Source organism: Halichoeres trimaculatus, unplaced genomic scaffold (genome assembly GCF_033239565.1).
Source record: "Halichoeres trimaculatus isolate MK-OKI-2021-1 unplaced genomic scaffold, fHalTri1.1 fHalTri1_scaffold_3, whole genome shotgun sequence".
Taxonomy (NCBI): domain Eukaryota; kingdom Metazoa; phylum Chordata; class Actinopteri; order Labriformes; family Labridae; genus Halichoeres; species Halichoeres trimaculatus.
The window spans coordinates 967,919-994,654 of record NW_027437181.1 but is presented as its reverse complement, the minus strand read 5'-3'; the positions used below and the strand labels follow the sequence as shown (position 1 = coordinate 994,654).

General features: G+C 38.5%; 1 protein-coding gene across 12 annotated transcripts in view; it reads right to left on the bottom strand.

The window, feature by feature from the left end:
- The window catches only part of neo1a (neogenin 1a), a 270,805-nt gene that overhangs the window by 110,970 nt on the left and 133,099 nt on the right, over nt 1-26,736 (bottom strand). For all 12 annotated transcript variants that reach the window (XM_074665725.1, XM_074665719.1, XM_074665716.1 and 9 more), the window contains 2 exons: nt 11,604-11,879; nt 9,446-9,596 (listed from right to left, as the gene is read on the bottom strand). In XM_074665725.1, coding sequence (XP_074521826.1) covers nt 9,446-9,596; nt 11,604-11,879 — 427 coding nt within the window. The remainder of the gene's footprint in view (nt 1-9,445; nt 9,597-11,603; nt 11,880-26,736) is intronic.

Here is a 26,736-nt window from a genome sequence, read left to right as displayed (position 1 = left end):
AACTGAGGATATGACTGTATTAAAAATAACTGACTTTACACCCAGTTGTGTTTTTCCACTGGTTTCTGCACAGACTGTGGTTCACCTGTAAATGCTAAAAATGTGCCACATCGTTAGCGTCAGTTTGTTTTTAATCACTGATCGTCTGAACCTGCTCGTTGTCTTTCCCAGCATGAATCCACCACCTGCAGAGCGTTACCCTGGCTCCTCTGCAGACGTTATGTTCCCGTATATATCCTCTTTAAAGCTTTTCTAACGCAGAGCTGTGCTCATCAGGAGACACGCAGGGTTCACGTGGCACGCAGCGCCCCTGAGACCTCAGCACAGCTCTCTTAAAGTGTGCTTATGTGAGTGAAAAGCTGCAGGCTGTGTTGTTCAGCGATAATCAAACCGTCGCTCTAAAATGAGGAAATAAAATCAGGTATGCACACGTTGTTTTCGACTGGCGTGGCCCTGAAGGTTTCCATCATGAGCCGGAGGAAAACAGAAATGCTCTCACGGCTCTGGAAGCTCTTTATTGCGCTGTTGTTTCTCAAATTAGTTCCTATTATTCAACCGTTTATTCTCCACGCTTGTTCGACTCCTTCTCTTTGTCTCTGGCGCTGTTTCCGTGTCCCTTTGCTCGTACCTGAGCGGGTAGAGGAGGAGAACAAAAGGTTTTTGGAAGAGGAAAAATGGTTGTAACCCGCCGTCTGCCCTCCACGGCTGAAAAAATGAAATCCCACCGCTTTCTTCACACCTTGATTCAAATTCACGGAGCTGCTCTGATTTTGTTCAGGTTGGAGTGAGGGGAGTTCAATTTGCGTTCACTTTGAAGCACAACATCTCCGAGAGCACCACGGTTGACATTCACAGTGCATGATGGGAAGAAAGGGTTGGGATGGTGAGGAGAGAAGTTTAATCCTCACAGAGAAAATAAAAAAGAAGATTTCCTCTCTGTCCATTAATAATCCATCCTCTCCTCCTCCTCCTCCTCTTGTTGTGACAGGTGTGTTCCTACCTGCCTCGCTCTTGTACTGTGGATCACCTGACCCGTGCCCGAGCACTGTCAGAGCGCCACTGACTGTTCTGTGAAGGCGAGGACTCAGACACACACACACACTCTCACACACACTCTCACACACTCCTCTGTGATCCGTGGCCCTGCCTCGCCCAGGTGTAGTGACCTCGCCATGAGTCTGCTACAGGAGGCTGAGTCACCGCTCACACATACCAAACGTGTTTCTTCCCCTGAAGCGTCGGCTCTGAAGTCTCTGCGGCCGAGCGGGGGACGGGACGGTGTCAGAGACATGTTGACAGGAAGGTCTCAACACCTTTTCTGGACAAGTTACACTCCAGAGAGGATCAGAGGAGGAGGAGGAGGAGGAGGATGCTCGTATCATCACTGGATTAACTCAGAAACACTGCTTCAGGTGGAAATACAACGGCACTCTGGCCAAGAATAATCCAGAATAATCCAGAATAAATTCTCTTACTCACATTCTTATAAAAACAAGTGTGATTGGTGGAAGAAACAGTGGTTAAAGCCATTTCTTTTTGCTTTTTTTATTCAAACAGGCCTGTAAAGCTGGTAGTTCATTGTTTTAGAGCCACTAGCAAGAACTGTAGCTCCAGTTATTGGCTCAACCTGCTATAACCTAACTACCTGGATGTAAACAAACACAGATGGTGGATTGATCGGCAGCATTTTGATCTAGAAAATGGAGAATATGTTAATTGTGTCTAGATCAGGGGTCTGCAACCTTTACTTTCATAGGAGCCATTTTTCCTCAGCTCACCTGGATTAAAGTCGTTCAGGAGCCACAAAATCAACTTTATCTTCACAATTAAGACTATTAATTGTGAAAAAAAAAATGCAATTCTTGTTAAAATCAGGTAAATAATTAACTTAACCAGTAGAATTTTTTTGGAATAAATGAAATTGTCCTTGTATCACATTAATTTTTAATAACATTTTTTATAAATTTGCGAACATTTTCACTAATTGTTTTAATTTTCAAAATTTTTCTAAAAAATTCAGACTTTTAAAATTTGCCAAATTATTTTTTTAAAAAAGCACAAAATTTGAAAAAAAAAAAGAGATTTAAAAAATTTTGAAATTTCACAATTTTTTTTCTTTTATTTAAAAAATGTGAATGATTTTTTTTAAATTCAACATTTTTTAAAGAATACTTAAATTTAATTAAATATTTTGACAATATCGCTCAACTTTTCATTTTGTTGTTTGCTAATGTTTTGGTCGTATCAATCATGTATATTAATCCAGCACGTGGTCAGTTAAATTAATCCATCCACACAGAATTAAAATCAGTATTTTCTTCCTAATTTGTATTTTTGTCTTTTACAAAGTTAAAAAAAAAAAATTAATTAAAACTTTGGAAAAAATATCAAGAATGGTTTTTTTTTTAATTGCAAAGATAAATAAAAAGAAATTCAAAATTTGGAAAAAAAATTGAAATTAAATAAAAAAAAAAATCAACATTTTTGAAACAATACTTAATATGAAGATATGTATTAAAGATATGGCTCAACCCACCATTTTTTGTTGTTTTCTAATATTTTACCACATATCAAACCTGTATATTGAGCCGTCACGTTGTCAGTTAAATGAATCTATCCACACAGAATTAAAATCTGTATTTTCTTCCAGATTAGTCTTTTTGTAGATGTAGTTATCTTCCCAGGAAGTAGAGCGATGGCAGGCTTTATCGACAGATGTAAATAAAAAGAACATTTCTTTATTCCAATAATATTTTTTTAAGCTAAAAGGGGCTGCTGCAAAAGAGTCAAAGAGCCACATCAGGCTCCAGAGCCACAGGTTGAAGACCCTTGGTGAAACTGATAAATGTCACTTTGTGTAACCAAAGTTTCTTATAAAAGATCTAACATTGCAAAAAAAAATTATTATGATGATTTTAAACTTACATCTGAATTTTTATGTATTATACTGCAAGAGTCCTATTTTACTCCCAACTCGGCTAAAATATGATTTTTTATTTTTACAAAATTATTGATATTCAGAGTTGAAATATCGATACTGTATGGGAGGTCAAAGTGTTGTGATATATTGTGTTATGGCTGTTTTTCCACGCCTCTAACACAGCATGAGGTCTAATGATAAACAGCAGAGCCTGTGTGTGTGTGTGTGTGTGTGTGTGTGTGTGTGTGTGTGTGGATGGGTGTGTGTGTGTGTTTTCATTGACATAAAGCAGTCAGGGGAATAAAATGATGAGTTTGTCTTCCTGCAGCAGACACACGGCACATTGGAGAGGTCCAATAAAAGTCCAATTGCAAACAAATTTTCCCTCCACGCTTCCCTCTTCATACACAAGTAAATGCAATATACACAATCATATTTAAATGAAGGCGAGGAGACGAAGTGGAGGAGACGGAGTGGAGGAGACGCAGTGGAGGAGACGAGTGGCTCGGGGGGCTCGGGGGCTGTGGGAGGGGGTTGATTTACATGCTCTGTCAATCCCCTGTTGCTGGCCGGCATGCATTATTCATCCGATTTATCGACTGCTGGGGATTTCTGTGAGCTGATAGAGTGATACTGGCAAGAACAAAAGAGGACTGTCCTTTTCATGACCGTCATCAGGACCAGTGAAACCCAAAGACCTGTTCCTGTGACCACCTGACACCTGAGGAGGCTGCTACACACGGGCTGTTAGCTGAGACTGTGTTTTAAAACACGTCCACTGAACCAGCCTAACATATTCAGTCAAGGTGTTTCTGGGAGTCAGCCTGAATAAATGTTGAGCTTTTTATCCTTGGACAGAGACTTTCTGGAAGCCAGAGCTGAGTGTGAGGCAGGAACGAGGACAGGAAATACAGAAACAGCCTTTAACAAGAGAAGGAGGCAGAGACAGAGAAACCTGTGCAGCAACATTAACCAATGGTCCAACGATCTGATGATCCAATGATCCAACCATCCAACAATCCAGCCATCCAACAATCCAACAATCCAACAATCCAACAATCCAACAATCCAACCATCCAACAATCCAACAATCCAACAATCCAACAATCCAACCATCCAACAATCCAACCATCCAACCATCCAACAATCCAACAATCCAACAATCAAACAATCCAATCATCCGACGATCCAACGATCTGACAATCTGACAATCCAACGATCTGACCATCCGATGATCCAACAATCCAACAATCCAACAATTCAACGATTCGACGATCTAATGATCCAACAATCCAACGATCTGACAATCCGACAATCCAACGATCTGACAATCCAACGATCTGACAATCCGAAGATGCAACGATCCAACGATTCAACAATCCAAAGATCCAACAATCCAACGATCCTACGAACCAATGATCAAACCATCCAACCGTCCAACAATTCAACAATCCAACATTCCAACAATCCAACAATCCAACCATCCAACGATCCAAGGATTCGACGATCCAACGGTCTAACAATCCGAGGTTTCAACGATCTGACAATCAGACGATCCAACGATCTGTCAATCCAATGATCCAACAATCCTTCGAACCAACGATCTGACAGTCTGAGGATGCAACGATCCAACATTCTGACCATTCGACGATCCAACAATTCAACAATCCAACATTCTAACAATCCAACAATCCAACCATCAAACGATCCAACGAGTTGACGAGCCAACAATCCAACGATCTGACAATGCAAAGACCCAACGATTCGACGATCCAACTATCCAATGATCTGACAATCCGATGATCCAACAATCTGACAATCCGACAATCCAACAATCCAACAATCCTTCGAACCAACGATCTGAAAATCCGAAGATGCAACGATCCAACGATTCAACAATCCAACGATCCAACGATCCTACAAACCAATGATCAAACCATCCAACCGTCCAACAATTCAACACCTAACAATCGACGAAGTTTTGAAATTTACAATTTATATTTACATTCTAAGTTGTAAAAATGATTTGTTATACAAATTTGTGGTTTTCCCAGTAAAAAATACAATTTTTTCTACTCTGATTTTATGTTTTCTGTGTGATTTTAGGTCCACTGTGTTAATATAGTATGTCAAAATGGAAAAATAACTGTAAATCCACACATGTGAGGTTGTGCTGAAAAAAAAGATAACAAGCAATGCCAGGTAAACAGTTTTTAAGGTGAAATAAAAGGGTAAAATCAAAAGTTATAATTATACCCTGGACCCCAGAGGGGACTCTCTGAGCTTCATGTTGATCGAACCACAACAAGTTCATCCTGCTTTGATTGCGTCTGTTTTTTCATTTTGTTCAGTGTTGTGGTTAGATCACACATCTTTACATGAAATAAGTTTTCTTAAACAAACTTCACTGATTTGCACGAGTTTTGCAGTCCACAGAGACACAGAAACACAGAGAGATGCTCTGGTTTCTATTTTTGTTTCTGTGTTCCTCTTTAATATTCTTCTCTCCTATTTCAACCATGGTTGATGGAGCTGAACATTTCCTGTCCACTTACTCACAGATCAGTAGCTGATGCTGATTTGATCTCTTTATTTCATCTCATGGTTCAAATCAAAAATTTCCAAAAGGTTTAATTTTATCTTTCACACGGTCGAATAACATTTGCACAAAGCTCCTCTGATCGACCAATCACCGAGCGTTTTCCAATCAGATCCACATAAATCCATAAATTAACATTAACAACCTGCTTTTTTATCTTTAACTAATATAGTTGCATGAATTTGTTCTTTAAAATAAATCATATGAGCTAAAACTTTTTGCAACTTTACGCAAATGTAAAAATCTTTCATGTTATTGTTGTTTTTTAATCCCATGTAACAGTGGACGTCACCTAACCACCTTCATGTTTCAGAGCCTAAGAATAAAACATGATCAGGTTACACCAATTTACCTTTTTTAACTTTTTTTAAAATTTAATTTTCAGATTAAAAGATGACGGATGTTTCATCTGTGTGAAACCAAACCAATTATGGGGAAGATTAATCCTGTGCTTTACCTTTAAAGGGTATTTTATGACCTTTAGAAAGTTTAGAAAGTGACACGTCCTGATGAACCATTTGCAAATCCACTCTCAGTCAGTTTACCTCACAAAGTTTAAAACACTGGGATGTTTTTGGAGGAGAAATGCTAAACTTTATCAACGTGCATTGGCCTTTCCTTTCCGTGCGCTCCATCACCGACTCAAGACAAAAAAAGAAACCGTGGAGCATGAAAGAAAGAGAAGTTTAAGATGATTCGGTGACTCGGGCAGGAATCAATTCCTCTGCAGCTCAGAGTAAAACAACCACCTGTTGTAAATTTCATTTTCAGGGCTTTGCTCTCTTCCCCATCTGTCAGCGTGCACTTCAAAGAGTTTACAGAGCTCCAGGATCCTCCGTGGCAGAGCGGACAGATGATACAGGAGAAACAGAAATGTCTGCTTTGTGGCGTGACATGAAAAACATACTAATGAGTCTCTTCAAAGAGCGAAGACAGAATCCAACTTAAAGCAAATCCTCTTTATGGCACTTTTTAAAGAGACGTGTGAAGGATTGAAGACGAGGAGCGAGTCGGAGAAACATCCAGAAACAGCCTGTTGCACCGTTTTCTGATCAGTTGCATTATCTGGGAAGAAACAGAGGCATGACGGCGTGGACGGCGTGCACGTGTCACGTCACTGAGTCACCCTGCCTTCACATCTTCATAAACTTTCATCCCGTGTCTGCAGCTCTGGCGCCGCCGCTTTCAAGGCCTCTGCGGCGTGCTCCAAAGACCAATTAGACCCTCTTTGCAGATCCCGCTCCGCCACGCCGTTTTTTAATTGACGGGCGCTCTACGATCTGCCTGGGAGGGACAGCGGGCTCTCAAGGAGAAAAGAGAAAGCTCCTCTGCTCCTCGTTTTAATCGTCAATGTCGAGTTGAAATCAAAGGAGCGCGCTCGTTAATGTATTCGCCACACAGTCGTTTTTTCAGATCCGGCTCAGACTTCCCTGCTTGTTCAGAGTTTGCTGGATAATTACTGACGCAGTCACCCTGGAGGTGTGTGTGTGTGTGTGTGTGTGTGTGTGTGTTGTAATTAATACAAGGTGGATTAATCAGTTTCCTCTCAGCCGCTCCCTGTGGAGGTCACATGTGCTCGTGGTGACTCCATAGGTATTTAAGACATTTGACTTGAGGTTTGACGCTGTGCTTGGCTAATTACTGGAAAGTCTAATGATATTCAGAGTCACACCGCGCTGCGCCCTGGTGTAATGACTCCACAGTCAGTCTCAATGAGGGTGGAGATCCCTGGCCACACAGGCTGCGGCGGTGACACTCCTCAGGACGGGTACGCAGGGTTAGGTAAACAACCTGCATTCCTAATTGGTGGGAATCAAACTTTCCGCGTCCAAAGCCCCTCGCTCTGGGGGATTGGAGCCGCCGTGCCTGAGCTAATGAGAGCCAGAGGAGTGAGAGCACAGGAGCTGCGACACTCTCCAGCTCTTAATTTGTGGCAGCCCCACGGCCCCACGGCCCCACGGCCCCACGGCCCCACGGCCCTGTCCCCCGGCTGATGTGGCTCCGCCGGCACGAATGGCATTAACACCTCAGGGAGCAAGTGCCAGGACTAACAGGAGCTTATGAAGGCTGGAGGCAGAGTGTGAGAGGAGTGTATCAAACACAGGAGTGTGTGAGAGCACAATTTACCTTAAATATGAAGGATCTGTGAGCTGTATGTCAGAGAGCAGCCTGCAGTAAACCTGCAACAGTCTGAATAAAAGCATTTAGCTCAGGGGTCTGCAACCTTTACTTTCATAGGAGCCATTTTTCCTCAGCTCACCTGGATTCAAGTCATTCAGGAGCAACAAAATCTACTTTATCTTCACCATAAAGGCTATTAAGTGTCAAAAAAACCCTAAACAGATAAAATCTAGTGAATAATTATCTGACCAAGATTTTTTTGAGTTCATGATGTCTATTTTTTTTTTTTTTAATAAATTAGAAAAATCATTTTTGAAAAATTTAAAATTATAGATAGATAAATAAATAAATAAATAAATAAATAAATAAATAAATAAATAAATAAATAAATAAATTAATTAATTAATTAAAAACAACAAATCAAAATTTTGGGAAATTCAAAAATAAAAAAAAATAAAAACAAATAAATAAACAAATAAAAAAAATTTGGAAATTCCAAAAAAAAAAAAACTGAAGTCAAAATTTTTGGCAATTCAAAATTAAAAAAAAAAAAAAAAACATTTTGGAAATTCAAAAAATACAAAAATTAAATCAAAATTTTAGGAATTTCAAAAATTACAAAAAATTACAAAAAAATTAGATTTTTTTTTGGAAATTTTTTCAAAAATTAAAAACCTAAAATCTCAATTTTTGGAAATTCTAATTTTTTTTACAAAATAAAATAAACTTCAATCAAAATATTTTAAAATTCAAAACTTAAAAACAAAACAAAAAAAACTAAACTCTCAAATTTTTAAATTAAAAACTTTTGAAAGAAAAACTTAATCCATTCCTAATTCTTGCCCAACTCATCATTCTTGTTGTTGGACGTGTAAGAGTGGAAGTAGAGCGGTGGCAGACTTAATTGCAAGATGTGATGCATATTTAGTTTAGTTAGACGAAATGTTAACACAGGATTTTATTTAGTGTCAGCGTTTTTAATCATCAATAGAAGGAGAGGATTCAGAGGGCCGCATGAGGCTCCAGAGCCACAGGTTGAAGACCCCTGAGCTAGCTAATAATAACCAGAGCGTTAGCTGTAGTGAGCTAAGCTCAGCGCTGCTGTGGATCAAAGTTTTCCACATTAAGTCCAATCTGCTCTGAACAAACTCCACATTTTACTCTTCAACAACTCTCCCTGGTTTTTGCTGCAGATCAGCTGTTTGAGTCGAAAAGTGCTGAAAATCGTATCCTGAAATGATTTGTGGTGTCTGTCTTAATTACTTTTATTGAATTACCAACAAACATGAGCAGCTGATCTGCAGAGCTATGGAGCTCAGCTTGAGTTAACACTTTATTGATATGAAAGAGGCTGCAGATGATGATGCTGTGGCCTCCCTGATATCATTTCATATTTGCACCTTTTTGGTGCTCTGACCATTAAAAGCTCCTCGGTCAGATTAATCCCAGTTTGATAAACTTTCAGAGACATTAGGTCAGACTGTCAGCGTGTGCCTGTAGCTGCAGCTGCGTTTGAGGACCGTGGTAAAGGTGCAGTACAGTCAGTGGTGTTGTCTTTGACTCTGGGTGAGGATCATTCCTCTACGACTCCACTGTTATTTGTGTGGTGACCTTTCTTTACTCAGGATCAGCAGGAACAGCTCTCAGTTTAAACACTCGTCACAGATTAAACCCCAGCCTCTGAACGGCTGTATGAGTGAATTTAAAGAGAAAACGTTTTGACTCAAAGAGCCTCAAACAGCCACGTTTCATCATCTGAACTTCCCCAGAGGCTTTTTAATGCTCAAAAGAGTTCCTGCTCGTACCTTTCTTCCAGCAGCTTGTCTCCAAACATCCACTGGACCTGTGGCGCAGGGTAACCGGTGACCACGCAGGGCAGCAGCATGCTGGCGCCCACCACCTTCGTCACAGACGCAGGCTGCACCAGGAACTCCGGCTTCCTCTCTTCTCCGGTTTCTGTGAGAGGGGACAAAGAGGTCAGGGTTAGGGCTGAGGTTAAAGCTGAGCAGCGTCCTGACTCACGCAGTCATCCATCTTTAATACTTCAAAGGAGCCTGTGTGTGTGATGAGCTGAAGCTGCTGACACCAGAGCAGAGCGGTCAGAGGAGTAATGTCTGTGCTGACGTCTGACACGACTGAACTCTGAGCTTTTTAGCAGCTCAAACTGAGCCACATCACTCTGTTCATACAGACCTGAGATAAAGAGCAGGGATCTGGGTTTGGTTTAGACCAGGGGTCTGTAACTTTTACCTCCTTAGGAGCCGTTTACCTCAGCCCAGCTGGATTAAAGTCATTCAGGAGGAACAAAATCTACTTTATCTTCATGATAAAGACAATAAAGTGGATAAAATTCTATAAATAATTAAAATCTAGTTATTAATTGTTGAAACATTTTTTCTCTAAATTTAATAAAATTAAAAAATTAAAATTAAAATTAACAAAATTGCACATGTAATGTCTAAGTTTATTCATTTTTAATAAATATGCAAATATTAAAAAATACTAATTAAAAAGTCTGTCATAAATTTTTAAAAATTGAAGTTCTTTAAATTTAAAAAAAACACAAAGTATTTTAAAACGTAATAAATAGGAAAATTTCAAAAAAGTTGCAACAATTTTTGAAATTTAAAAAATGTTGGGAAAAATTATTGCAAGTTTTTCAAAAATGTCAAAAAGTTTAAAAAAATTTAAAAAATTAAAGAATTTGAAACAAAGTCAAGAACTGAATTTTATTAATATTACTTTTTTTTAAAGAAATGTATCAAAATAAAAAAAATAAATTAGCAAAATAAAAAAATGAATTAAAAAAAAATATTTTTGTTTTTAATTTGCAACATTACAAAAAAAAAAAAGAAATTCAATGATTGGAAAAAATGGAAATTAAACACCATTTCAAAAATTTCAATTCTTTTTAAAATAATACTTAAATTTGATGATATTTATTAAAGATATGGCTCAACTCATCATTTATTGTTGTTTTCTACTGTTTTGCCACATCATGAATCATTCATACTGAGCTTTTATATGTATATTGTCAGTTAAATGAATCCATCCTCACAGAATTAAAATCAGTATTTTCTTCCAGATGAGTCTTTTTGTAGATGTAGTTATCTTCCCAGGGCTGTAAAACTTGAGGTTAGCCACAGGTGCATGGAAAGTTGGTGGGCTGTTGATGTTGTAGGAGGTGAAGTAGAGCGGTGGCAGGCTAAACAAAAATAAAAATAAAGTTCTCTGTTTCAATAATTAGAAAGCAGCTTCATATAAACTCTTCTCCTCTCTTCTGGCTCTACGTCTCTCTGGAAACGCTGCGTTTAATCTCGATCCACTTTGTTTTAACTTCAAACAAACCAAATGACTATGACTGTATTTCCATCCCTTTAACATCTGGCAGCATCCAAACAGAACGCTTTCCATTTCCTTACACAGCTTCATGAGTTTCTCCTGCCGAGCCGTCACCACTCCAGCTCACATCCTCCGAGCAGACACACAGATAAAGACCCCCACCGGGTCTCGTTGAAGCTTGATTTATGACCCCTAATATCTGCTCGCTGCTGCCAGGAGCCTGGTGCTTAAGAATTCAGTAAATAAAACTTTCAGGGGGTGAGACCAGACTCTGCCACAGAGGAATTCAGCTCCTTCTGAGCTACGACTGAGTCAGAGCCGGCGGCGAGGATAACCCCGTGGGGGGTCCAACCGCTCCTTCAAGCACCGAGCCGTCTCCGTCTGCAGTCAGGCTGATGCTTCCCACAGGTAACGAAGGACCAGAGAGGACACCACGAAGCGTCATCATCATCAAACCATGCAGTAAACTTTATCTTAATGTTAATGAAGTGTGTAAGAGCTGCTGCAGGAGGAGCTGCAGCCTGACTGAGCTGTAATCAGGGACGAACATGTTTGATCAACAGGAAACAGCAGAGATGATGTCAGACATCCACAGAGAAAACACCTCCATCCTCAGGTTACCTGGGAGGACCTGGAGCTGAGCCTCCTCGCTCCACTTCGACGAGCCCACGTTCTCCACCAGGCAGCGGTAGAGGCCGGCGTCTGACTCCGAGGCGTTGCTGATGACGAGGGCCCCGCTGGGCAGCTGGAGGAGCCTGGCGTTCAGCTCCAGGGGCTGTTTGTCTTTCTCCCACCGGGCGAACGGCACCAGGTCGGAGTTGACCTCACACGCCATGACCTGGCTGCTCCCGACGTGGACCGAGGCCGCTGAGGGCTGCGTGGCGAATCTGGGCATCCCTGAAAGACAACAGCGAGGAGAGATGTAAGACCAGCGTGAAGACAGTCAGACCCAGGGTCCATTTTTATACGACCCCAGCTTTCACCTCACTATGTACGAACTATGGCAGTGGAACGAGTCATGATCTGATTTATGTGAAGATTCACACATTAACAGGGAAGATGAGCGGTCAGTTTAACGTTCTTTTCTTCAATCCATGGAGCAAAGTTGTTTGAAATGAATTAAGACTGAGCTGATAAAAAAAAACTGATTTTCTGTTCCTATAAATATCATCTGATTTACTGAGATTATCTCAAAATCCCAAGGTCTGTTTAAAGTCTTTCAAATAAACTTCAATTCATATTTCAATTTCATTTAGTCTTATATTTGTACTAAGTCAGACAGAAGAACATGACCAGGGGACTGCAAGGGGTTTCAAAAATTTCAAGAAAATTGAAGTTTAAAAATTTTTCCAAAATTGCAAAACATTGGCAAAAAAATTCAAAGGGTTTAAAGGTTTCATAAAATTGCAAAAATTCAAAACAGTTTAAAAATTAAACACATTTGCTAAATTTTTAAAAAAAGAATAGTTATTTTAAAAAGGTGCAAAAATATTCAAAAAATAAATTTAATAAATTTAAAAATGTCAATAAAAAATCAAATATTTAGAAAATTGTAATGTAAAAAATGAAATATCAAAAATGTGCAAAAATATTAAAAAAATGACACAAAAATTTTTGGAAAAATGTCAAGAAAAATTTCATTATTGTAAAAAATTGCAATGTAAAAAAAGAAATATTCAAAATTTGCATATAAAGCAATTAAAAAATTGGAAAAATTTCAAGAAGAATTCAATTATTTAAAAAAATTGGCGTCGTAAAGAAATAAAATATCAAAAATGTGTTTAAATATTAACAAAAAAATGAAATAAAAATATTGAAAAAAGTCAAGAAGAATTTATTTATTTAAAAAATGTGTGATGTAAAAAAAATGAAATATTAAAAATGTGAAAAAATATCAAAAAATTAAAAAAAAATGGAAAAATGTCAGGAAGAATTGGAGTATTAGAAAAAATTGCAATGTAACAACATGAAATATCAAAAAAAAAAAAATTTGAAAATAAAAAAATATTTTTTGAAAATGATAGTTAAATTTGATGTCATTTATTTATAATAATGCTCCACTTATCTTGTTTTTTTGGGTTGTTTGCTAAGGTGTTGCAACATATCAAGCATGTTTATTAAGCTGACACATTGTCAGTTAAATGAATCCATCCACACAGAATTAAAATCTGTATTTTCTTCCAGATTAGTCTTTTTGTAGATGTAGTTTTCTTCCCAGGGCTGTAAAACTTGAGGCTGGCATCAATATTTCTTTTAAAGCTGCAAGGAGCCACTGCAGAGGAGTCAAAGAGCCACATGAGGTACCAGAGCCACAGGTTGAAGACCCTCAGACATGAAGTACGATCCTGGACCTGGACTTAAACATGAGTCATAAAACCTGAGTCACTCTTATCTTCATCTTCAGGGCTAAACAACAAACAGCGCAGAGGTTGAGACATCTTGAAAAACATATTCAGGACAGATTCTCAGGAGTGCAGAAAAAGGCCGCGCCATGCAGACCCCCCGCCCCGCCCCGCCCTGCCTGGCGCACAGCCTCCTGCACCGGCGGTTCCTCATGCATAAACACAGGGAGCGGTGCAGCACAATCACTTATCCTCAAACGGTGGATGTTAATTTGCCGCGCAGAGCAGCAGACACGCGGCGCTAATTAAAAAAGGCTGGATCCACAGGCTGTTTGTGCTGCTGTACCCCCACTTTCATCTCCACGCAAAATAATTATTTCCTGCGTTTGAAGCCATTGATCTGAAACCAACACTGGCGGGCCACGTCCGCAACAACTGCACACAATAGCTTCAATTAGAGACGTTAGGATGTGTAAACTGCAAATGGTATTCTTGGGTTTATTAGTGCAGAGGAAAGAGTTGTTTTTAAGGAGTAACGAGGCCACTGCGTCTACATTAAAGAGAGCATCACGCTGTGTTATTACCATGGAGGGCCTCTTGAGTGTTTGGGCTGACTGTGTTTGTCTCCTTGGAAGTGAGAGTGTGAAAGAGACATGACGGGATGAAACCAAGCCTGAAAAACAGGCTTGTTTATCTGTTAGTGAGCGCTTTCATGCAGGGAGTGATTCTGCAAACTGGCTGAGCGACGACTCAGCGTCTCTGCCCCCGTTCACCTGCAGACAGCTCTTTAAATCCCCTGCCGAGAGAGGCCCCGGGGTAAAGCACACTCCGAGATAAGGCCCCGGCAGCTCCCGCCTCTCCCCTGACCCGGCACCGCGCACGCAGCTTCCCCCACTTTATCTCAGCACAATAGTTGAGCTAATATGGGATTAGCTGATTCCAGTTGTGATATTTTTGTAGCCGAGCTGCCAATCACCGGCTGAATAATCACACAGAGGAGGAGGAAAACTCAGCTGAATCATTCAGATTAGACTCGCTGAAGCCACCAATCAGAGACTTTTTATGATCAGCAGCTGCAGGATGAGTCATCAGGACGCCATCTTCAGGGGGATGCTGGGATATCCCTCAGGCTTTTAGCACAGACCTGATCCGTAAAGGTAAAGTGAAGGTTGAAAGTTTGGGGCTTCAGGCTTTGTTCATCTCAGCTCCAAGTCCTGACTCTGCCCTCAAACCCCTAAACCTGAACCCAGCAACAAGAGGAAGAGTCTGCAGCAAGGAGCTAGGAAGAAGATCAAGAAGGCTAAGCTAGGAGGAGCCGAGAAAAGGAGGAGGAAGAGATCTTTTTGGTTGTTTTGGCCCCGACTTGTATGATTTCTCCTCATCCAGATCCACTGATTATCATCGTTCTTGTCGGACACCATCTTTCACCATCGACTGCAAATGCTGCCTAGGGCTGAACAATTAATCAAATTTAAACCGACATCGCAATGTAACCGAGTGCAATGTTCAAATCACAGAGTCTGCAAATTATAAAAATAAAATTTTATAAAAGTTTCATGTACACAGACCTGGAGGGGATATAGTAACTTGTCTCCTTCTTCATTAAAACCAGCAAAAGTCAAAATGCTGTTTTTTCTTTCTGGCAAAAATATTACGCAACTACAAGCGTTGAAGTTAAATCAGTCAGTCAATATTCTTCTGTGATTTTGATCGTTGAATAAAGATGTATTATTCATATCAATTAATGCTTCTGTCTATTTCATTTCATCATAACATATAGGCCTGGCCTTTGTACTATAGAATGATATAGAATAATTTTATTAATTGTTTTTAGTAAAAAATGCAAAAGATACCCCCCCCCCAAAAAAATAAAAATAAATAATAATAATAATAATAATAATAATAATAATAATAATAATAATAATAATAATAATAACAATAATAATAATAAAAATAAATAAATAAATGTTTAAATAAATAAATAAATACAAATAATAATAAAATAAAAAATAAAATAGAAAATAAATTAATTAAATTGCATGCCAAATCCCAATCACAATATTGGTAAAAAATATAAAAATCGCAATTAGATTATTTTCCAAAAACGTTCAGCTCTGGTACCAACTGAATTTTTGTCAAAAGTACCCAGTACCGATTCACATAAAATTAGAAAGGTACCATGTTTAGGTACCTAAAAGCATCCTTGTGACTGTGAGGAGTGAAAGAGTAGGCAATTTTCCATGCTGGACATGAACACAACATTGCAAGGTTATATACTGAAGAATAAATATGTAGAATTAAAACTTTTTTTATATTTTATTATTAAAGAATTTATTTTTTTAAGGCCAAGAACCTCACGATTCGATTCGGTATTGATTCTTCAATTCACTTTATGCTGCTGCTGCTTTAGCTGCCATTTTTTTATTGTTTGGCCCCTGGTGGCCCTCGTCCATACAACGCAATAAACACTCACAGTCCCCCCTTTGCCAGGAGATGAATCGATTCAGAGGATTTGCTGAATCCATACTGAATTGGGCAAGGAAATATTTCGATGCATTGATTCATCAATATTTTTACCCAACCCTAATACTTTTAGCACATAAACACAAAAAAATACCAAAAATTTCTACTTTACTGTTGAATACCAGTACTAATTGCCTGGTACCAGGCATCTGTAACATTCCAAATGTGAAAGGTACCCATCCCTATCGCTGCATCTTTGCTGATATATCAGTCAAAAACTGGTCAGCTGTGGGGATGGGTACCAAATTAGGTACTTTTATTGGTACCAACCAAATTCCTTTTGTGGTACCCGGTACCAACTCACGTAAAATTAAACGGTACCATGTTACAGAATGTAAACCCATCCTTGTGACATTATGTGAGTGGATGAGAAGGTGATTTTCCATGCTGGACTTGAATGCAGCATTACAAGTTTATATACTAAGAAATAAATGTGTGAAATTAAAAAACTGGGATTATACCATTGAACAAATTAATATTTATTTCCACATAAACACACAAAAAAACTGAAATTGGTAGAGTACTGATACCTATTTCCTGGTACCCATCCCCGGTCAGCTGTACCACATCATTTAGCTTATTCTAATCAACTCCAACCCAAACAAAGAGTAAGAGAAAACTTTTAACTAAAGTTTTACTTTGTGCTCAGAAAGCGTTTTCCTTTAGGCTCTTCTCTCAGACTGCAGCCAATGATTCGTCGCTCTGAGTCTGCAGCAAAGTAAAGTGCTGAGAAATGTCTGATAGAGCTTGGTCTTACACGGACATCAGGATTTGGGTTAAAGTTTCCTAAACGTGTCAAACTGAGGTGGTTTGTAAACTAGATCCACTTCTCAGGGTGTAAGAAAAAAACTGAACTATCCCTTTAAATAAGTGGTTAATTATCCATCACAGTTCAGTTTGGAAAGTAAAGTTGGTGCAGTCATTACTGCACGTTTTAAACCTTCATGTTTATCATAACACGAGGACATCCCACAGACTAAGCAGAGGAAGTCTTCCTGCCTGAGGTGTGATGACATTTTGAAGACCGTGCCCTGAGTTAACGTGCTCCTGAGTCTCACAGTTAGAGGTGTCTGCACCCAGAGAGGCAGCAGGAGAGATCTCTGAAACTCATCTGTAGCAATGAGTCCAAACGACAGCTCCACAGAGGCTGAATCAGAGCGGAGAGCAGATTTCGTCCACTCACAGCTTCAGTTTGGACAGCGGTGAGTAGTTCCCTGCTCGCTCTGCAGTATCTCTGCTTCCAGCTCCTAATCGACCACCTCTTTGTTCCTCCAGCCTCATCACTTCTCTGAAGGCTGAGTTCATCACTTTGCTGTGTCTGGAGGGTGTGTGTGTGTGTGTGTGTGTGTGTACCAGCGAGTGGAAGAAGAAGATTCACGCTCCGACGTCTGGAATATGCCTGCGTGTTCATTTGTGTGAGGGATGCGTTGGTGTACATAAGGAGGTTATTTGTGGAGCGCTGCAGATGGGAAGCAGAGAGTGTCGATGCTAACGCCATCGATTCCAATTAATCACAATTCTGGGTTTGGATCGACTGGATGGGAGCTTCATTTTCCAGCCCCTTGCTCAGCACCGTCTATTGAGCTGAACCACGCTCTGCACTTATTAGCAGAGAGAGATGAGGCCAAATGGCTCCAGCAGAGCAGTGAAGCCTGAGCGGTCAGAGGGCTTTATGCTAACAGAGCCTTTTCCTCCTGGGTTTGATAGAAACAGAAACAGAAACAGAAACAGAAACAGAAACAGAAACAGGGAGCTGCGCCTTTAAAAACACTCCTGTAAGATGAAGCTGTTCACCAAATGCCAAACACCTCTTCTGAAGTGTGTGGTTAGATCAGGGGTCTTCAACCTGTGGCTCCTTGCAGCTTTAAAATATATCATTAAAAAAAGTTTTACTTATTTTTTTTCTTACAGAGGGTATTAATGATAATGACAGACACAAAGTGAAATCATAATGTAACATCACTTCTTGAAATAAAGCTTTTAATTTTCATGTTGTTTTTTTGCCATTTTTAGAGATTTTTGAATTTTTTGAATTTTGATTTTTTTTTTTTTTTTGCAAATTAAGATTTTTTTGTTATATAAACTCCATTTTTTGCCATTGTTAGACAGTTTTTACAATTTTTGGAAATTAAGCAAAATTTTGAAATTGCATTATTTAGGTTTTTTTTTATTTATAACATTTCAGCATTTTTTTTTTTAACTTTGCACATTTTTTAATTTATTTTTTTTAATTTGCAGATTTCTTTTCAATTTGCAAATTATTGACATTTTATACATTTTGCAAATGTATAAAATCTGACATTACTAATTTATTTTTTTTCTTAAATCCCCTTTTTTGCCATTGTAAGAAAATTTTTACAATTTTTGGAAATATAGCAAAATTTTGTAAATTGCATTATTTAGTTTTTTTTTTTTCAAATGTATGAAATTTCAGCATTTTTTTATTTAGCACATTTTTTAATTTCATTTTTATTTAGCAAATTTTTTATTTTTTTTAAATTTCCAACTTATTGAATTTCATAAATTTTGCAAATGTATTAAATCTTTCACATTAAAAATGTTTTTTTTTTTCTTAAATTCCCCTTCTTTGCCATTGTTAGAAAGTTTTTACAATTTTTGGAAATTAAGAAAAAAATTGAAATTGCATTATTTAGTTTTTTTTTTTTTAATTTACAACATTCAGCTTTTTTTAATTTTGCAGATTTTTTTAATTTCATTTTTTATTTTGCAGATTTTTTTTTTTAATTTTCTAACGTATTGAAATTTCATAAAATTTTACAAATGTATAAAATCTGACATTACAAATGTTTTTTTTTCTTAAATTTGCAAATTTATTAAAAATAAATAACAAAGAAATCACTTTGACAACATTTTATAAAAACAAAAACTTCTTGTTTAGATAATTATTTACTAGATTATACACTTTGTTTGTCTTAATGTCAGGATAAAGTAGATTTTGTGGCTCCCCAATGACTGTCATCTAGGTGAGCTGAGGGAAAACGGCTCTTTGGAGAGTAAAGGTTGCAGACCCGTGGGTTAGATTCAGCAGAACCTCCATCATCGGCCCGGCTCCACCGGCCGAGCTTCTAATCATGTGAATGCTAATGAATGAATGTGTCCATCACTGGGTGGAGATTAGCGAGGAGGAACGGAGCAGCAGAGAACGAGTACTGCGCCTCAAGAGGAACGCCATCACGCGCCTGCACACACACACACACACACACACAGATACACACACACACACACAGATACAGTGAAATCAAACAGCGCGGTTCCTACTACTCTTAATTAAAAGCAGGTATAGAATAACAATGAGCAGCTTAATGGAATATGCAGAAGGCTTTAAGGATCTCCCTCCAGATTCAGCTGAATTAGGAGCTGGCTGCTGAAAGGCCGTCGTTCACCTTGGCTCAGGAAGACCACAGTGCTGCTCTATGTTAGCTATTTCTATGTTAGCTATGTCTGCGCAGAGCCAGGTTCAGTAATTAAAGAGAAAAAAGGAAACTGACTCACATTTTTTGGGGCTGCCTTGAGGGTTAACAAAGCTCTGCGTTTGGACTTCTAATATGAAAACACCAATTTTCCACTGCCACGTCTAAACCTGATTTTCTCTGTTTCTCATATTTTCTCAGCTATTTAGATGAACAGAGAGCACAAAGGGAAACCAAACAGACACGACGTGACTGGGAAACCTCATCTGAGCTCGGCACTTATAGACTACAGTGAAGAAAAGAGCTGCAGCTTTAATTCTTTAGCTTCCATTAGCATAGAAACGACCTGATTTGACTAATTGGGGCCAATAACACACAGCCTGAGTTTACATTAACATTTTCTCCAGCATAATTTCAATCAATAAAGCCGTTTGTGGAAATATTCATTGTTTCTTAAAGCGGCTGAATATGATTCTGCAGTAATATGAGAAGAGCCGAGGATGAGATTACAGAGCTAATGAATTCACATTCAGCTCTGACACAAAAGTTTACAGAAACAAAGGAGGAAAAAAAGATGGTATTGTTGTTACCTGCTTCAAGAGGAAGTGTCTTTATGGTAATTTTTGAACAAATCTTTGCAACATCGAATAGAAAAACCAAAACAATCACTTTAAGGCAGAGATTCTGCTGAGTGTCAGTGTCTGTGTCTGCCCCAACCCCCTCCCCTGCCTGGATGCTGATGTTTTCATTGTTTCAGGATGTTTCTGGGCTCAGCATAAGTGTGGTTACATCAGCCAATCACAGCGCACCTAGTGCACAAGTGACTTTGTGTGACTTTAGCGAGTGGAAGAAGCTAATGAGAGCAGCTACGATAGCAGACGTAGCATGGAGGAAGAAAAACAACCAAAGTGAAACGAGGGTGAAGCTTGTCTCGACTTTCAGGAACTTGGAAAACAGCACAGGACAAAGAGCGACACGAGTTAGCTTTCTGCTAACCAGGTATGAGTCAGACACCCATGATTAGCTTGTGCTAGCATGCTAACACAAGTCTCGCCCAGGTAGAAACGCGATGCTACAGTGGTGTGCTGGGCAGGTAACCAAAACTGCACCACCTTCAAAGACTGAAGCGTAAAACAGAAGTTTTATTTGGACGATCGATGCTTTAGTTTCCAAACTGCTAAATAAAACAGCAGGGGTCACCAACAACATTTTTCCAGGGGACGAGGTTTTTTCAGCAGACACTGTGAAGGACAGATGATCTTGTGAAACAAAAACATTAACTGTATTCTTGGTAAGGTTGCAAAGAGGCAGAAACATTCCCAATAAGTTTTCAGACACTTTCCAGAAACTTCTCACAGGAAGTTAAGTTTGGGAACTTTGTAAAACTTCCTTGACGTGGTATCGTCCTCTGGTGGAGCCTGTAGTGATCTTGTGCTGTGGGCTTCGTGCACGGTGCATGGACAATGTGGCTGCAGTAGCTATGTAGCTAAGGTAAAGCATGAATACTCACGTGAACCTGCATTATCTGGTTGTTTTAGCTTGAATTATACGACCAAACAAGAGAGGGCAGCAGGTGCGTAACAGCATGCAACAGGTTTCAGATATTTTCAATTGAAGGGGGAGTCTTTTTTTGAGCTTACCTGGACTAATAAAGCTGTCTGAATTAGTTAAATAAATCTGTTAACTGGAATTTTATTTGTGTTTTTTCAGAAGTTCCTTCTATTATTCATTTTATTTTATTTTATTTTATTTTATTATTTAATTTAATTTAATTTAATTTAATTTAATTTATTTTATATTATTACTTTATCTTATTTTATTGTATTTCATTTTATTTTATCTTATTTCATTTTATTTTATCTTATTTCATTTTATTTTATCTTATTTCATTTTATTTTATCTTATTTCATTTTATTTTATCTTATTTCATTTTATTTTATCTTATTTCATTTCATTTTTTTAAATTTTATTTTATTTTATGATCGTAGTTTTTTGTGATTAAATGGCAAAGAGTGGAAATTTTCTGGGAGCCCTATGGGATTTGTCTGTCAGTTACACCATATTTATAATTTCTTTCTATTTTTTTCTATTTTTCTAATTTGAATTTTTTTTTTTTTTTTGCTTGGGGTTGTGGTTAAATAGGAAATACTATTGATACATCTAAAAATCCTGGTAAATCTGTCAATATTTTCCTGATTATCAATAAGAATAACTTGAAGAGAAAGGAAGAAAACACAGTTTTAATATGAGATCTTAGTCACATTAACTTTTTTTTTTGTTATCAAACAATTATTTGAATATTTGGAAATCAAGACTCACCCCAGTCTGGAGAGCACCTTTAAGGCTGTGTTATGGTTTCACAGTTTGGGTCAAACTCATGAGTCAGTACGTTTTAGTTTCTGATTTATGAGCAACATTTCTGACAAAAAGAGGATTTATTGTGGACTGCTGGGTCTGGATTGATCTACATATGGGGAAACATAATCCAACACGTGGTGTAGGCCTCAGTAAAGATCCTTCCAGCTCTGAACTCTTCAGCTTGATGTTAGACGATCATCAGATCAGATCTGCTTTCTAGTTTCAGGATCTTCAGATTCAGGATCTGAAGTTTGGGAAACTTGAACAATCACATCAGACGAATGAGAAAGAGGAGGAGACGCTGGGAGAGATCCCTGCAGCGATACCAGAGTCAGTCGACCAGGATGAAACAGACACAACAGGCTCCTCGTTGTTATCAAGCGATTATTTCCACTACCTCTGTCTCAATCTCCGTCTCTGAATTCAACCAGCTCACGCTTTTCTCTGCAGGTTTGTCAAAGTCATTCTGGGAAATGCAGGAAATCAATGCCTGAGATGGAAGCACACAATTCAGGAAGAAGAGGAGGAGGAGGAGGAGGAGGAGGGTACATTAAAACGCTGAGTGAAAGCCTCACAATAATTCCCCGGGTGCAGCGACTGTAACAGATTGATATTATTGGAGCACGGCCGTCCGACGGGAAAGTGTTTTTTCCTTTTAAGCAGCGTAATGACAACAGACTTTCTAACAGCTGCCTCCTCTTTTATCAGCTGATCAATTCCTCTGCAAACAAAGGTACAACATCCAAAACCTCATCGACGGAGCATTCAGGAGCTGATGACGGCCAAATCAAGCTCACTGATCCAAAAATGTCCAATCGGAGCGTGAGGTGTGATAGATCCAGAGTAAATTAGACCGAGCGCCGAGGAAACCAATCAATGGCTGTGAACGTCAGAGACAGAGAGGAGGAGGAGGCCTGAAGAAAGAGACAATATCTACAAGATGAACTGGTTTGGAGAAATGTGAGCTCAGGGTAACTCTGCGTGTACAACACGTCCTCTGCTCGTAGGTTTCAGAGCTTCAGGGAGAATATTTCTTCACCCTTAACAGTCAATCATGACGTTCAGCGACACGCTTAAGGTCACAGGGAAACAGAAACATATTCATGCTCCATGTGTAACCTGTGCTCTAAGAGGGCGTCAGGATTTAAACACCACTCCCCTCAAAGTGACAGTCTTTAAGTTTTTCAGGTTTTTCTGTGAGAGGACGGTTCACTCTGTACGTCTGCACAACCCAACGAAAACTGCTGGAGTCTGAGACTTTCTGTGACATGAAGCTTCTTTAAATGTCTCTTTGTAAAGAAGTCAAATATAGCTTCATAAGATGGCGGAGGTGGAGTTTAGTCTGTGAAGTCTTCACAGCTGATAGATGAACTGTTCATCTGTTGTATACGAGTGTGTCAGGCTGCATCTAAAACAATCTGAATATAAGACTGGAGTTAGACTTATCAAAACTTTTGGTTTGAGTTGATTTTGGCGCCCCCTTGTGTACAAAGTAGGCTTTGCTGATTTTGCTGAATTTTTTGAATTTCTTTCTCAAACAGTCAACATGAATCTTTGCCACGGAGCACGTGAGAAAATGACTACATCTGCAGTAAAACAGCATCAATAGCTCTGATAGCAACCCCCTGGTGGTACTTTACAGTTATTACAGTAACATTTTTTCTATTTTTTTTTCTTTCTTTTATATGTTCAGTAAAAACAAATTTATTTAAATAAAATAAATAAATGTATTCAAATAAAATAAATACATTTAAATAAGATAATAAATAAATAAATCTATTTAAATAAATTATTTTTTAAAATCATTTATTTTTTTTATTTTTCTAAATAAATATAAAAATAAAATAAAGACATTTTTTAAAATAAAATAAAGAAATAATTAAATTCAAATAAATAAATAAATAATGGACTATTCGAAAGTCTTCTTTTTATTTCTTAACATTTTTTTATGGATTCGAGCCTGTTTCATACTTAACTAAAAAAAAATCCTCAAAATAGCTTTAACACAGTAACACAGTGTCATTATGCAAGTTTTATAATCTTCAAAACAATGTTTATCTCAGTATTTACACTTACAGCCCAAACCTCAATAGATTAAAAAAATATCTGTAAACCTTTAGGGATATTTCTTTGAGTTAATTCACTTAAAAAACAAAAAACAAAAAACAAACTGAACTTTTACAAGGTTTTCAGATTTTCTTAGAAGGGTAGTATGGGTTAAGAAAATAAAATTAAATTAAAAATAAATCTCTGAAATTTAAAAGTTAAAAAAACATTATGCACCAGGAGATTAAATATTTTATGAAAAGCTACAAGGATTTAATAATTTTTTACGTCGAGTATTTAAACTTTACAAAATGAGACGTTAACTTTCTTTGGAGTCACTCAGCCAATCAGGCGCCAAATTTCTGAGTTTGTGTTTTACTTTTATATTCAAATACAAAAAACAGTGGGTTGATTATTGTTGGGATATCTGAGATTATTACACCAAGGATTAATAATCTCAGAGGTAAATTGTTGGTTTTAAGAAATGACTGGTTTGTGTGTGTTTGTGTGTGTGTTTCTTCCTAGTGTGTGTTATTTTCCAGCTTTGCTTGACGTGTTTTAGGACTTTCACTGCACTGATCGTCCAAAGCCTCTCACACACTTTTCCTCCAAACACAGGCTGGTCCACCCCTCCATTACCACTCCTGATAAACGCTCTCCAGGCTTTAAAGCACGCGGGTAGAGGAGGAGGATCCTCCTTCACTAATGCAGCCTGGATCATTGAGAAATCCAGCTCGGGGCCGCCTGCTTTACTGATGTTCCTAAGTGGCTGTGCATGTTACATGAAAACCGCTGCATGAATTCTTCATATCCTCCGCCAAGAGGGAGTTTGCTTTTACTTCTTCTGGTCTGATCTGAATATGGGATGTGGTGGAAATGTGGGTCAGATTTAAGTGTTTCAGATAGAAAACCTCAAAGTTTAATTGCAGAGTTAGTCTGGGCTGATAGGGGGAAGATATAACAGATTTAAAGCCACAAGTTTACAAGACAGGAGTGTGGGCGTTGAGCTAAAAATACGTTCGAGCTGGCGCTTTAATCCCAGCAACCAGCTGAGAGGAAAGGAAAGCACGTCTGCGTTCACGCTAAACAAAGTCAGAGGAAATCTGAAGGAAAACATGAGCGACACAAACCTCCATCACGGCAGGGCTGACAGGTGGGCGGAGCTTCAGGATTGACAGGAATGAAAACAGGAGTAATTAACGCCGGCGTGTTGGGATCCACTAAAGAAGTCACTGAGGCACTTCATCATGTATGACGCCTGACAGGCCCGACGCGCGGCGGAGATGATGAAACGCTCAGGCTGCGTGTCATCACATCCGTGTCTCTGTTTCAGGATTCATTATTAAACACGTTAAAACTTTCCAACCCAAAGAGAAAACAAGCTAACAGCAGAGATATTAATCGAGGAGCTCGGTCTGACTGAGGTGTGAAACAACAATCACTCATTAAGCAGAGGAAACGGTTTCAGGATGTGAGCGAACTCTCCCTGACACAGATCTGCTGTGGAGGAGCAAACACCAGGAGGAAGATGGATGGGCGAGTTTCCAGAGGAGGCGACCTCAGACACGGCGTCTTATTTCATCTACTGGGCTGTAAAAACGCCTCCTGGGAGCAGAAGATGACAGAAAGAGTGAATCCTGACCTTATAACCAGCCTTTGTCTGAGCAGAGAGCAGAGACACCCTGAAAAGACGAGCGCCGTCCCCGGATGACACGGGCGCCGCTTTTTGTCCCTCCAACAGGGCTGATCCACCGCATTTCAGCCTCATCCGGATATAAAGATTTAAGAAGGAAAGTTTTCTTACTCAGATTAGAGATAGACCGGTGTGTTTCCTTCAGGGCTGATACTGATTATCAGTAGACAAGGAAGCCGATATCTGATATTTGGGGCCGATATTCATTTGCAGTAAAAGTGAATTTGGGATAATACAAAACAGCTCCCACGCTCAGCAGCTGACTGATAAAGTTAAATGGAGACTTAAAAAACGTCTCTACGTGTCACCAATTAGATGGTCCTGTTGGTGGGATGATGATGAGTAGACACTGCAGACAGAGAGGAGCCACATTGACACATTTATTATTGGTGGCCAGATTTTAAAAAATTGGATGCCGATATGCTTCAAAATGCTAAATATCGGCCCGGCTGATAATCAGTCAATCTCTAGTCCAGATTTCTCTTGGATTCAGGAGAAATGTGTTATAACCAACAAAACCCTCTCTTTATACTGATAACCAACCACTCTGGTATCAATTTAGACTAGAGCCCGACCGATATGGGATTTTTGGGGCCGATACCGATACCGATACCGATACTGTGGGCAAAAAACCCCCCGATATCCCATATATCGACCGATATCTGATATATCTGCTGATATATACAATAAATTCATTGATATACACAGGATATATACTGTATATATACCCAAATTATTATAATACCCATATGATTCAAGACAGAGACAGAAAACTATTAAATTAAATAGGGATGCACGATATTGGATTTTTGCCGATATATTGAAACCCCTTTTGGCCGATACCGATACCGATAATCCCAAGTTTGTTTGTTTTTCTCACTCTAAAGAAAGCTAAGTCTATCCTGTACTGGCATTTATATGTTACTCTTATTGTGACGGTCTTATTTGTTTAAGAAACACACATTAAACAAGACAAAAAACATTTGATTTTACCATAAATAAGAAATGTATTATGTTTTCAAACTCAAACATTCAGTGTTGAAATACAGAAAAATAATTTCTTTAGATCACATGAACTTTAAATGTACAATGCATTTTTAAATATAACCAAGTAGCATTTGATTATTTTAGAGCTGCTGTAACAACCTGGTGACAGACACAGAGCTCTGCAGGGAAAATACATGAAGTGCTACATTTTATTTAAGGAGCTTATTTTTCAGATGGAGAATAATAATCCTAACTGAATAGCACCTTATCGGCTGTGACCATCAGCAGAAATTTTCATATCTACCGATACCGATAAACGTGTTTTTAAGCTTTTATCAGCCGATACCGATATTGTGCTGATAATATCGTGCATA